The sequence below is a fragment of the Miniopterus schreibersii genome (genome assembly GCF_964146895.1).
Source record: "Miniopterus schreibersii genome assembly, chromosome: 10".
NCBI lineage: Eukaryota > Metazoa > Chordata > Mammalia > Chiroptera > Miniopteridae > Miniopterus > Miniopterus schreibersii.
Window position 1 is genome coordinate 24,014,943 of NC_138110.1, and position 14,879 is coordinate 24,029,821.

Sequence of the window (14,879 nt, forward strand, 5' to 3'; positions counted from 1 at the left end):
GCAAACTACAACCTCAGACTCCATCAGCCATCAGACTGTGCCGGGACAGCAATGTGTTTATTTCCACGAATGAGCATGGTATCCTTGCAAACCAATAATCACGGCGAGAAAGGCTGTCAGTCCCTTCCTTACCCTCCTTCTTTCTATCTGGAAGCTGAAGGGAGACAGAGACAAAGAGACTGACCAGTCTAGCCCAATTGAGTTGCCCTTGTCCACATTTTCAAAGCTGAGAGTCATCAAAGATTAGTGAGGAAATCATGACAATTTTCCCTAAGAGGTTGCAGCAGGATCAGGCGTCAAGGAAAAAAAAAGCCTTTTACCGGCAAGTGATAAGTGTGGACTGTGTGAAAGCTGACAGGGCTGATTACAGTTACCCCAGAGAGGGGTCCTCAGTGAATTCCTCTCCTGAAAGTCATTGACAGTTTCTGGAAGGGAACAAACCTATGAATTACTGTGAACATCAGGATGTGCGGGACTCAGTTTCATCTGAAACCCAAAGAGAGGAGAAAATAACAGCAGAAGCCAATAATTTGGTGTATTGGGGCTGGGAGGTGGGGGCAGCCCAAAGCACATGGGCAGCCTTGTTTCTGTTTGGAAAAGCACCCAAAGGGTGGTAGTGACTTGAGACACATCCGGGCCTTTCTGATGCAGGAATTAATTTTGATCTGGGCATTACACACTGGCCACAACATTCCCAGGGCTTCCTGGCCTCAGGAACACGCATCCTGAGGAGTGAAAAATATGGATTTATGCTTCTAGCCCCGGGGGGATGACACACAAATGGAATAATGTGGAAAGGTCAGACAGAACCAGGGGAGTGAGCCATCTGTACCAGCAACTGTGGGCTTGTGTGGGGGGAGCAGGGACACTGCCTTTCTTGGATCATGGCCTCACATGTTATGGATGCAGCCAAATATATCTGACTTTCACTTCTCTTAATAATTCAGTTTAAATCTAATCTAGAAATGTGGCTCGACAAACATGGAGAAAATATGATTATCTCAGAAAGCAATGATGCCAAACCACACACACACACCTTCCATAAACTCAGTCTCCTTTTTAAGCCTCAAAACAACATCACACAAAGCATTTTCCCCTTTGCTTTTATAAATTTTCAGACAAAAATAAACCTTTAGCTGGAACGCTACTTTGTGTGAGGTAGGAGTAGAGGTGGGTGGTATACAGATAAATGTTGATTTTCTTTTGTTTTTGTTTGACATTCCCTGAGCTCCCCTGGAAGTTTATGTGAATATGTGAATAAGTACTTTAATTAATTAGCAGTTTTCTGTAGTTGTCAAACAAGCTTACTGATTACCTATTCTAAAGCCTCATTGAATCCCTGACAGAAGGATCAGCAAGCTGTGATCGAAATACCCCAAACGGTGCAAGGATTTACCTTTGACTTATCCATGGGGCTCGCTGTTCTGTTCATTCTCTCCTTGGGGCTTCTCACTTCCCACTCTCTGCCCTTGTCTCTACAGAGGGCCACAGCTCTCACTCTAGGGTTTATCTCTCTTGACACACGTGCTCTGTCTGCGCTGGGTCCAGGAGGAACACAAGGACTTCTGTGTGTCCAGTGTGAATGTGTGTTGCTGCTTATCTGTTTGTGTGTAGACAGTAAGTCCCCTTCTAGAGACAGGGAGGGTGACTGTCCATCTTCCATGCTGTCAAGAAGGTCCCCAGAGAGCCTTTGCCTGTGCCCTCTTGTAGTTTGCTCATGGTGACCTCCAAACAGCATTCTGGCCAGAAAGAATAGTGGTCCATTCTCTAACTAAGATCAGCAAAACTAACCAAGATGAGCAGGAGTCCGAGATGACCTGAGATGCCAGACCAATGACTGCAAGGCATGTGCACACACAGATTACATAAATGTGACCATCCTGTCCCAAAAAGGAGAAATGCAGGGAAATACCCCTGCCCACCTTACCCTCTACCTCCTCTGTTTAATCTTTTTCTAAGCAAAGTCACCACCCATCACCACACATTCCAAGCATCTTGGTCTATGTTTTACCCACTATAAAATATTGAGAGAGAGAGAAGGAATAGGTTGTTTTGATCCTGATGAGATGAGAGAGGAGCTGAAGGGAGAGGGCAAGCTACCAGGTTACTGTCAAGGTTGGCACCTAGAGTCAGAGAAACTGGAAATCCAAGGTGGGGTTTCTGTCCAGGTGCCAACTTTGTTTGCTCATGACCAAACTCTGGAACATTTCACCCTCCCGAACTTCATAAAAGGGACAGTGGAACTTACCTGTGGCTGAAATCCTTTGAGGTCGCTGGCTGCAAGGTCACTGGCTGTGAGGAGCTGGAAAAGAGCAAAGGAATTTCCCTTAGTGAGACTTCTCCAAATTTGCATAGAATATCTCCAGGACGAATGATCAGCAATGGACTTTCTATAATCTAGATCCAGAGCTAAAGAAGCAGAATCGCAAAAAGTAAGAGTTTTGAGGCCAGGAACCTTGATTCCAAGACCTTCTCACCTCGTGGCAGCCACATCTCTGACTGCATCTCCCCTCTCTACTGCCTACTACCTTTCTCATAAGTGCGCCTAATGCTTCTTAAGATCTTAAATTAAGGATCATGATCCATGGATGGACTTTAGCAGATCCAGACTCTCTGAAATTGTTAGTACAACTACACATGAGTCTATAGAAGTATACACTTTCTTAGGGAGTCCCTGACTTTCTTCCTACTATCAAAGTAGTCTGTGATACCACAAGCTAAAGGGACAGGGAAAGGCCCATTTCATCTGGGAGGGCTCCTTCCTTTTCCCTTTCCCATTCCCCTTCCCCTCCTCCTTCTGTTTTGTTAATCAGACCAGTAAAAACGACCCTTTTCTCTTCCCAGTGATGTGTGCCTCAGTTTCCCTTTATGATATGTCTTTGATCCTATATACTATTTAGGTATCCATAGCTTATGCATCAAATTATCATGCACAATATTAAAACAGAAAAGTCAAGTTTATATATGTTCCTGTATCTCTGTGTTTAATCAATATCAAAGGGTAAAGGTAAGGTTTTAATATTTTTGCATCCTCTCCAGAAAGCACTAATAGACTCATACGATTAATTAATAAAATAATAATACTATTTTTGTCAAAAATGCTGAAAAAGCGTAGGGTAAAGAAAAAGGGCAGATGCTTATTTTGATTCAAGGAATGTGACTGCTAGCTTTGTTAGGCCTGGAGAGCCGTAGTGAAAAATAGGAAAGATTTCATGTTTGCTATAACAATATTTTGTTTGGTTCAAGAAAGAGAAGGGAGTCATGCTGGGCTCTAGGCCTCCAGCCTTCAGAAAAGCTCAACTGGGCTTTTTTAGGTTCTCTAAACGACTTTGCCAAAAATGATGGGGAAAGTGGTGTTAACGCTGGGCAGAGCAGAAAGGGGGTGGAGAATGTAAAAGCTGAGCCTTTCTCCCCACACCCAGGCCCGAGGGCGGCTCTCGGTGCAGAAGGTCCCGTGAGAAGGTGGCGCCATTCTGACAGAGAGCCAGTTTGTCCCTCTGTTGGTAATGACACAGCCCAACAATCAGCCATGAGGGTGTTTGACTAGAGACACTAAGGGCCAAACATTATGAGACCTTAGTCCCTGCTTTCAAGGAACCTACAAGTCGGCCAAAGGATAAGAAGTATCTGTCAGTGCGAGCAGAGTGCAGTAGAGTGTAAGTGTTGAACTGTGGACATGGGGCAGGAAAGGTCAGGGTGGAGCTGCCGAAATAAGGCAGAGTCTGAACTGAGCTTTGAAAATGGAAAAGGAGCAGATCGAGGCACTTCAGGTAGGCAACTACAAGAACAGAAACATGAAAAAGGGACTCCCCAATCCCAGTCCTGCTCCCTTTGCATTTGCATCTCCCCATGGCCAGCCACAGCACATACTATGGAAGAAGGGAGGGCATTATAATGCACTGGAGATCGACCCCGTGGGTGCCCAGCACAAGGATTTCTGCTCTATACAGTTTTTCTTATTTAATCTTCACAACTCCATCATGAAATAGAAAGTAGCTCCAGTTTATGGTTGGAAAAATTGAGGGTTAAGGAAGTTATCATTTTCCAGATCACACAGGTAGTACATGTATTTGGGATTTAAATCCAAAATTATATTATCTCAAAGCTCATCCTCTTTCTTTATAATATGATGCCTCTGATTTATAGCACATTGGAGATAATTTGCTGATGAGACATGGCGTAGGGAAAAAAGATGAGTGCCAGGCCATTAGTCAAATGAGCTGCAGGCAGTAACATAAAACATGTCCCCCCTTGAATGGCCCTTAACTGACCCTTCCTTTCAGACATTATTTTATTTAATTGGCAATGACCATCCACTCTTCAAATCTAGCTATAGCCGATCATGCGTTTTCATGGAACTGGGAAGGAGGAACAGAAAGTCTGGACTGAGATATGGGTATGGGAGTCACCTTGTTAAGGACAAGGCCACCATAAGAATCAAATCTCAAGTTCTCCAGGCCCTTAGAATCCAGTGGGCAGCGACCCTTCTATTGTCTTTTAATGGGGTTCACCAGGTAGACAACAGGCAAAAGGTCTAGTTCCTCCCAGTTCTGATGCCACAACTGCAAATCAACCGCAAGGGTATTCAAAGCATCTTATCAGATGCACTGCTTCCTCATGTCATTGGTTTTGAATTTAATAACCAGATCCATTTATTTGATTGGAAATAGAGATATGGCATTTTTTGTTATCATTCATAATGTCCCTAGCTCAGTGACGTCAGGATCTATCCTACCCTCCCTGCAACTCTTGGACCCTCTTTTCCTTCTCTTAAGAAGGAGTCAGACGCATGCGGTTTAGTTCTTTGCATGCGGTTTAGAACTTTGTTTAAAGTTCTGTTCTGTGCTGTTGTATGCATTTTTTATTTTCTCTTTCTCACCTAACAAGACTGTGCCCAACAAAACCATGGTTACTATCTCAGGCAACTTCTGCATTTCTCAAAATGTTGCAGAGTCTGGACATACAATTAGCCAATAAATACCTATTGGTCAAATGACTTAAAGGGAGAGTGGGAAATACTGTCAACCTGGAGGTGAGGACTGGAATGACTAAATTGTTAAGCTGGAGAAGAACTTGTGAGAGACAGCTTCTGACACCCTTCAAGTCGACAAGAGGAAGTGGCACTCAGCATTTGGAGCATTTCCTGCATGAAGTAGGCACTCAAATATCTGAATGAATTAATCAGCGATGGGAACAAACTCTTCTCTATCTGCTGGTTTTATAAGAGAATATTGGCTTATACTACAGTGTAGGAATCAAAGGTTAAATTGAAGAAAAGACAGTATGAAAGCAAAAGAGGCTGAAAAGAGAGAGAGAAGGATCTTCTCTTCCCATGGATGGAACAATAAAATGTTCAATGGGCCCATGGCAGTTCCAATGTGTCACGGCTTTTCTGATGGTGGGTTGAGAGAGGCAAGAAGGTGTTATCAAGGATGGTTATACAATAATTTCAAAAACTTCTGAATTCCTTACCTTGTAGATCCTGAACTATTTACTCATAATCTAGTGTGTTTTTCAGGTGTTATCTGACCTGGGAAACAACCAAAGGCAAGTCTTGTGACCTCCTCTCTCAATGGTTCCCTAAAGAATAGTGTGCAGAAGTCTGCCTTTCCTCACCATCAACCCCAAATCCCCGCCTCCTGCCTCTGGGTTCTCACCATGCTCCAACCAAATATATGAGCTCTTGGGCAAAACACAGGCTCTGCTTCTTGAACAATCTCCTTTCCAACTGATTATTTCCAAGATAGTCACACATTCTGCACTCAGGAAAGAAAAGGGCTACAGAAACCTCCACTAGTGACCATCTCAATCCAGTCCAACCCTAACACCCTCACACAACCGACTGCTGGCCTCTGTCCTGGAAGTGGGAGAGACCTGCTTAGAAGTTCAGGGGAAACTGAGGCACAGGCAATCAGAGACGAGCCTGTCTCTCCACAAAGCCACTGACATAAAAAGCACAGATCCAGACCTTCTCCAAACTGTGCCCCCTACCAGACTCCATCTTCATTCTTCCCTTTGGAAAGCAGTTCACTGCCCAGAGCAGCCCTGCTGTGTGGAGAGCGACCCACGGCAGGGCGACAGGGAGGGAGGGGGAAGAAATCTGCTGCGGCTCTGGGGACTTCAATCAGGCTGAAGTTAATGAAAAGGATCCTGCCTCTTCCCAGAATGGTTAAGTGTGCGCAGCTCCAGGGAGAGGGTTGAGCGGGTGTGGGGGAGAAGGGCAGACAGAATTACATTTAAAAGGCAAAGGAAGGAGAAAATTCTTTCATCTCCCTAGTGGAGCCAGGCATGTTCCCTGGGCCCTGTCTCAGGCCATTCTCATTCCTGGCACATCTTGCTGCTCTCTGGAATAGTCCACATTCTGAATATTAGGATGATGACTCTGCTTTCCGTTTTTGAGGAGCTGCAGCTTTTTATTTTTTTATTTTTTTGTCTCTCCAAGCCTGAGGGGGCGGGTTGGGGAGCAGGGAGGGTTGGAGGCAGATAGAGCAAGCTGTGGGACACTAAGCGGGTGAGAGGAGAAATATCCTCAGCTTCCCAAGCAGAGGGACGGTGCTCCCTCACTGTTGTCAATTGTCTCACCAAGTCACCTCAATACAGCTGCAGCCAGCATCGCCTGGTGACTTCCCAGGCCTAGGACTGCCCCTCCAGCAGCTTCCCTCTTACCTGCTAACTTCTACAGCTTCAAAACATCCCTCACAGGAGGGAGGAAGGCTGCTCCATCTTTCTCCCTGGGTCCTCCCCTGCCCAGGAACACCATTTCCCCAGCGCCGGTCCCCTATCAAAGGTGCACACCACATCTGAGAGGCTAGGGTTTCACATATCTCCATTTAACCCCCAAAGCTGACCTAGGACACATGCGCTGGGAAGGGGATCACTGACACAAAAGTGGGGATGTGGGTCACACTGGACATCTGGCCAGAAAGATCTTGGCCTCACAGACATGCCGCTGGACAAACTGAACCTGGCTTCACTGGGGATCCTCTAGGTCATTTGCTTTCCCCTGCTCTTTACTTCCTTGTGGGTCAGAGAAATAGGTGAGAGCACGTGAGATGGATGGATAGATGGATACGTAGGTAGGTAGGTAGGCAGGCAGATACATAAAGGAACAGATCAAAGATGGCTTTGGGGAGCATTAATGACCCATTTTCAAAATGCCCTTAAAGGCAACTTTTATTAAGATTTCTACTTAAGATACGCCCCTCTCTATTTTCAATCTGTTCTCATTTCCCTTTCTTATTTCAAAAGAAATAGATCTTTTTCTCCCTATTTTGTGAAGCATCATCTCTTTCCTTCTTTAGCTATAGGATGGAACTTGAACCCCATCCCACCCCAATCCTTTAACTCAAAGAGGAGTCCAGGATAGCTAGCCTATGTGGAAGGCAGTGCCCCAGAAAGCCAACGTGAACATCCAATCATATGCGTAACTGAGGTTTTCAGAAACCAATTAGCCCCCCCTTCTTTCTTGGCAAAAAGGGAACTGAGGCCCAGAAAGAGTAAGTGACTTATCTAGTGGGAAATCAGGAACCACAAACCCAATGATGTGTATATAACCCAAAGAAAGTTTTAGGGGCTCTAACACCTGAGGACTGGGAGATTCTGAAAGGGGAGGGGAGTGTTGCCAGTAGGTCAAGGGTAAGTAGAGAAAGGAAGGAAGGTTAAGGTGATTTCTACCAAGCAACAGGCTCTGGAACCTCCATCCACGAATAAGCCACAACTCTACTGGAACCACAGGAGGAAATGTGGAAACTGTAATAAGGGAGATAAAATGGAACCAACACGAGCTTCTCCTTAACCGAGATGATCAATGGAACACTGAAGGACAAAAGGGCATTCATTGGGCTGAGAGTGAGAACATGCATGTCCTAGGCTTGGATCTGCCTCCACTTGCTAATTATGGGCTTATTTCACCTATTCAGGTCTTATTTTACTACCTATAAAATGAACCCATATTGCCTCTCGCCCCACACTTCTAGCACCCCCAAAGGGTCCTCTCACTTTAGGGATGAAAAAGAGATGTAACAGACTCTCTAGTCTCCTCTATCTCCTCTTCTCCAGCAACTCCTCCCTCCTCAAACACCCCTGTAAGAGGTTGTCTGTACTTTCTGGAAGAATTCCTAATCAAAAGGACGGAAGGGAGGCCAATTAGAATCTTGTCTGTGCCTCCATCACTGGTGTGCAAATAGGAACTGAGACAGATGGTGAGGCTGCAGTCACATCCACACTGAAGCAAAGAGTAAACAACCTTACAATTCAAAAGGCATTCGTTCTAACTGCCAAAGCATTTGAAGCCGGTGGTGCAAAGGCCATGCAGTCAGCTCCCCACCAGCCTAAGGGGCAAGTCACACACTTGAAGCTGCTATCCTAGCTGGGCTGAGAGTCCTTTTGCTAAATCCCCTCAGACTGGTGGACTTTGAAAGGTTAAACCTGAAACCACTGACACCTCCAGTCTTAGCTTTGGGCTCCTTCCCAAAGAGTAACGAGCATGACTAATAATAATTGAGTATAACTCCAGGCAAGCCTGGTCTTGATGGCTTATATTTTTCTTTTGTTATTTGTTAAATGATGGGATTCTAGTAGTTACAGGTGAGATCTGTAACAAATTCCCCTAGATATGCAGCCAAAAAAGCTTTTACTTATATATTTTTTAATTCCATGAGTAACCTTGCACACATAACCCATGCTCTTATGGTGGTGTGTGTATTTGGTGGTTGTCCAAGTCACAGCTATTTCAACTTCTGGGTGGGAATGCCTTTCATCTTTCTTGCAGGTTAGAGCTCCAACTACTGAGACCTAATGAAACAAGAGGCCTCTGAATGCCCTAATCTAGAACTCACTGAGACAATGAGTCCTGTTTTATGTTTATTTGAACCTGGTGAACCTACAGAAACTCGTCCCACCCTTTTGAAACTTCCCAGTAGAGTTCTTTTTAAAAGCCTTGTTTCCCAGACCAAGGAACCTGGATTTCATGGAAGGTACCTGCTATAGTGTTGGGTGGGATGTTTACAAAGGTAAACCCGGTATAAGCTGGTGACATGGAAGTTCATATCCTGATTTATTAAGGATTTTGGTAAAAAATAGCTCAAGAGGGTTAAGTCGTTTCTGAGGCTACACAATTTGTAGGCGGTAGAATGACACTGGAGCCTGGTGTGGCTGACTCATCACAGTCTATGAGCCTCCTGCTATTTTTGGAATGTGCACTATTAGAGCTTTTTTCAGGTCCTCTATGACGCGCTGACCCTTCAAAATGAATCATGCATATAAAACAGTGGCTTTCAAATTGTCCCGTAAGGAGTCCTGGATCCCATACAACAGTCTTGGGAACTGTGAGGTGGATGAGAGGAGCTAAAGTGAGGAATTCCACCTTGATCCCACTTAATCCAAAACAACACAACTTTTATTGATATTTTATATTGAATTTCCATGTTAAGGTCTATTTGATTTAAAGCTTTATAAAAAAGAAAATTTGAAAACTCCTTATCTCAAAAAGAGATGGCCCCTACATAGGTGAGCAAGCCATTCGCAGTGCTAACAATACATCTGGGGAAAGAGGATTGGCCAGCTCACCTCTTTAAAGATGCAAAAATGGTCATCTCTTACTAGTTAGTGGAACAGATGCATACCCAGACCTCATTTTAAGAAAACTGCCTTTAATACTTGCCACACAGGAGTTACTCATCAGAAAAATGCTCTCTTCCTACTTTATACTTTCTGAAGGCAGTGATGTCTGCTCTCCTCATCTGAAGTCCAGGAAGCCGCACGCTGAAGAAAGTGTAGCTAATTTACCAGGAAAGGACAGAGCTAAAGATGTGCTACCTCTCAGAAGCATAGTCTGGGATGTAGGTTCTTTCCTTCACACAAAATGAAGAAATCACATGCAAGCATCTGTGGAAATCACATCCAAAGTCTGGAAGAGGCCAATAAAGCAGGTTCCCCTCCCTGAACACAGCCTAAGCAAAGCTGGGTGCTGAGGGAAAATCCACTGGTGTCTCTCTCTCCTTCTCACCTTTACTGAATTTCTGCTTAGACTGTCCCGATGATCTGCTCAGTTGGCTCCAAGTATTAAAGCTCTCTGGGATCCTTCGCGAAAGCCAGGAAATTGACTTACACCCTTAGGCTCACTGAGCAGCAGAGAATGGAAGTCAGAAGGTGCTTGCTTCAGAGAGTATCAGCGCTGGAGTCAAAAGCTCTGCTCCTCAGCTCAGTGTAGTCAATTCAGCTGAGAATCTGGGTTCCCTGGGCCAAATCTAGAGCAATTCATCACAATTACAGGCGAATAGCTAAAAGGATAATGGCAAGCTGGACCCAATGATGGCTGGACCGTATAGTTATAGGTAGCCACAGCTTTTGTAGGCCTCAGGGAAGATGGAAGGGCCTCTTCTAGAAAGCCTACTCTGAACTCTTGATAATTATAAGATAAAAAGTAATTGATTCTTCAAGACATACTTTTGCCTGTTATTATAGCAGGTAGACAGGTAGATGCTTTTACTCCATTATCTCTCTTTATCTTCAGATTATCTATGCAGGATAGCATTATTTTTACCAGTTTATAATTGAGCAAACCAAGGTACAAATTGGTTAAATAACTCACCCAGGGTTACAGAGGCAGAAAGTGGCAGGATCTGGATTTGAACATAGCTTCGCATCATGACAAGTCCAGACCTCTGTCTAAGGCACCCATGACCCGCTCCTGAATCCCTCAGTGGAATGTTGCTTCCTTCCTCCCTACTCTGCCAGGGAGCCAGTCCGGAACCCAGGGACGTTGACACCACTGCCAGCTGTGCCCAGATAACCTGCCATGCAGGTGGGAGCCAGACTTCCCAATGGCCTTCTGCAGCCTCACAGTGTAGGCATCTAGGGTAACATCCTACTATCTTCATCATCCCCTCAAGTTTCTCGGAACTCAAATTGCCTTTTTTCAATGGATCTTTGTTGCTGAATCTTGGCTTATCAGGACTCACTGGAGTCTGCACTGTACAGTGTACACCGCTACAAACATTGTTCATTATCATGATATCTTCTCTCCAATCAAGTTTACCCCCTCTCCCTCTCTCCCTTCTTCCCTCCTCCCTCCCTTCTTTCCTTCCAGTGGTGAGAGCATGCCAAGTTCAGTGCACCATCATGGATGCTAGGAATCCCCACAAACTACTAAATGCTTTCCAGGGATCAGCTCATATCATTAAATCCTCTGAAAACTCATAAGGCAGTACTATGATTATACCCATTTTATGAATGAGAAAGCAGAACTCAGCTACATTAAATAACATATTCAAAGTCACAGGATAGTAATTGACAGATCCAGAGAACATGTTCAATTTTATTTGAGTCCAAAGCCTATATTCATTCTTAACTATTCTGTATGTGTGGCACTGCCAGTAACTTCATGCCACCTAGGAAAGATCTCTGTCGTCTAGAGACACGAGCTAAGACACAATGAGACAGGCATTTATAAAAAAGGGGAACCAATGGTGGGGAGGGGACAGCTGCATCCCAAGGAAGAGTAATATCATTATGATCATATAAGTGGGAAGTTTTAATAATACCAAGAAATCCATCTCTCTTACTACATGCATGAAACATGCTATGATGTCCTCTTCGAATCCAACATAGAATGAGAATGAGACGAGCAAGAAGGAAGGGCAATTTGCACCTCACAGAATCAAGGGGCTGGATAGCAGGACGTACAATCTTCAGGAAAGACAGACAACCATCTTCAGCAAAGATAAGAGAAGTGAAACCCTGAGTTCTTCCTCTCATTTACAAGAAACTGCCTTCACAAAACTAAAATTTAGAAGACAATCTTTGTTTACCAAATATCCCTGCTTATGGTTTTCATCAGAAAGATGACTAAGTTTTTTAAAGATCAAATAATTTGCTTATGCATTTTAATTAACCAAGCGTAACTTACTTATTTATATACTTTGCTATTGGTTGAAATAAATGTGTCTTTAAACTGCTATTTGAAAGCTGTTTGTAGAACCAATGTGCAGTGACTGTCACAGGTGGCTCTGTTCTGGGAATAGCGTTACTGGCATCATAAGTCCTGAGTACTTACTGGGTCCTGCCGCTCTCTAGGACCAGAGCTCTTTGAGGATCAAGACATTTGGATGCTTCCAGAATGATTCTTCACCATTCAAGACATTATACAGCTTGTAAAAATGTTCACAACAAAACACCCTAAAAAAAACAGGATTAGCTTCCTTTCAAGGTTCCTAGACAACTTTGAAGGAGGCATGACTCCTTGAAATTTATACATCCGGGTACTTTGTTAAAAACATGCCACTCTGGAGAACTTGTCTGGAGTTTCTACCAGGGGAGTGCAGCTACTTGTATAGCCTTGACCCAAGAATGGTCCTCTCCTCTATCGGATAAGGTCATCTTCTTTGACTGAGCACACAGCTTCCGGAGGGATGCACATGTTCCTTGCAGCATTAATTACAAAAGCCAAGATATGGAAGCAACCCAAGTGCCAATTAATAAATATGTGGATAAAAAGTGGTCGTACATATATACAATGGAATATTACTTGGCCATAAAAAGGAATGAAATCTTATCATTTACAATAGCATGAATAGATCTAGATAGTATTATGCTAAGTGAAGTAAACCAGACAGAGAAAGACAAATATCATATGATTTCTTTTATATGTGGAATCTAAAGGACAAAATAAACAAACAAACAAAACAGAAACAGACCCATAGATACAGAGAGCAGACCGGTGGTTGCCAGAGGGGAGGGGGAGTTGAGGGATTGGGTGAAAAAGGTAACAGGATTGAGAAGTACAAACTGGTAGTTACAGAATAGTCACAGGGATGTGAAGTAGAGCACAGGAATATAGTCAGTAATATTGTAATAACTGTGTATGGTGCCAGGTGGGCACTGAAATTATCGGAGGGAACACTCTGTAACCTATATGAATGTCTATCCACAGTGCTGTACACCTCACGAGAATACAAAGTGGTATTAAATGCAAACTATAATCAAAAAATAAAATTTAAAAAACTGTCCCTCTTGTATTCTATACAGGATTTCTGGAAACAGCTGATTCATGAGTAATTCATCTTTGCTGGGCCGTGTATGTACCTGCTTGTGTTTCATGCAGTCCTGACTTCACTGTAGTTTGCTAAAAATGGTCTCTTGTGATTTCACTCTCAAAAAACAGGAAGATCATCTCACAGAGGTATCTGAAAATAAGTTTTCTATCTCATCAAAACCGCTCTGTCAAATGTGGATTATACCTCCCTGGGCCTCTTCTCCAAATAAGATAACCTTTACCTGTTCTCCCTGAAATAACATGTGTGCCTGATTCACAGTCCACCCATTTTTAGACAAACCTGCCCAGAATTTCTGCTCAGTTGGGGGATATCTCTCTATACATTGCCCGCCGAGAATGAGCAAAATGAATGCAACACAGATGCTACATCAGCAGGACTGGAAGTAGCTGCTAACTCAGTCTGAGGTCCCTTCAATAATCATGTGCCCAAGCCCTTTATTTATAGCACAGATGAAGGGCCCACCACAGGGACTGGTGATGTTCACTTCTGTAGCCACATTTAGAAATTCTCTGGTAGTGCGACCTTGGGCAAGTTATACCCCACCCCTTCCTGGCCTTTAGTATTCCTCACTTCTGATGAGGAATTCTGAATGATTACCCCACAATCTGACAGCCTGTGAATCTTGGAAAGGTTATAGATGACCCTGCTACTCACCCAAGGCATGATCATGCTTCACACAAACTATTTATTTATTTATTTATTTATTTATTTATTTATTTATTTATTAAATATATCTTTATTGATTTCAGAGAGAGGAAAGGAGAGGGAGAGAGAGAGAGAAGAAACATCAATGATGAGAGAGTCATTGATCGGCTGCAGCCCGCACGCAACTCAGGCATGTGCCCTGACCGGGAATCGAACCCTGATCGCCTAGATCCTAGGTCGATGCTCAATCGCTGAGCCACGCCCGGCCAGGCCACACAAACTATTACTAAAGGTACTTGGGGTGAGATACGATAGCAAAAATGGAGCAGTGGCAGGACGTCAGGAGAGGGAGGCCCTGGGCAGAATTGAATTGTTGACAAAGCATAAGCGTATCTATTGGAAGACTGTGCCCTCACCTCTCACTCGTCTTTCAGAGAGCAAGTGGTCTCTTGTTTTTCTGCACATCCCTTCTTACTAAACCTGGCTTTAGGAAAGTGTAAACTATCAATCAATTACACCATAATCACTGTGCAGATATTCTCAGGATAGCTATTTGCTGTGCTTCACTTCTAATCAGCCCCCCCCCAATAGAGTCCCCATATCTTTTGATAAAAATAAATTTAAAAGAAATTCCAAATCTAAGGAATTGTAGCTAAGAACAGAGGGGAGAGAGGCCCATAATTTAGAGGGCAGAAGACTCATTGCTGCATGGAGAGCCATCTGAAGCAATCCTGATTGTGGGATAAAAGAGGGACCAAGGGGGTAGGGAAGCCACACCTAGCTCTGTCCAGCCACTGACCTTTGCCATATCTAAATGAAAGGCATGTGAATGTCAACAGCAGTGGCCCAATCTCTCCATGCACCCTAAAGCTTTCCTCGAAATCAAGGGATATTAACAAGCATCCTAATTCTAAGACACAAAAGCTTATTTCCACCTACAATTAAAAAAAATGTTAACTGTTGTCTTTTATTATTACTATTATTTATTATTACTATTATTATTAACCATCTATAACCAATTGGGTGCACAATGGCAGGTGTTCTTCATAGCCAAGTCACAGGGGACATAGCCTAATTTCAAGCTATAAAACGTCTTTATTATCACAAGAATGGTGAAGTATGAGATTGGTAAAATATTTTTCCTTCTTTAGATCTAAATGCAATTCAGACGATGAGCTC

The 14,879-nt window shown here is 43.6% G+C and overlaps 1 protein-coding gene across 2 annotated transcripts in view; it reads right to left on the reverse strand.

The window, feature by feature from the left end:
- The window catches only part of SETBP1 (SET binding protein 1), a 338,312-nt gene that overhangs the window by 164,411 nt on the left and 159,022 nt on the right, over positions 1-14,879 (reverse strand). For both annotated transcript variants that reach the window (XM_081150041.1, XM_081150042.1), the window contains exon 3: positions 2,249-2,302. In XM_081150041.1, the coding sequence (XP_081006167.1) occupies positions 2,249-2,302 (54 nt within the window). The remainder of the gene's footprint in view (positions 1-2,248; positions 2,303-14,879) is intronic.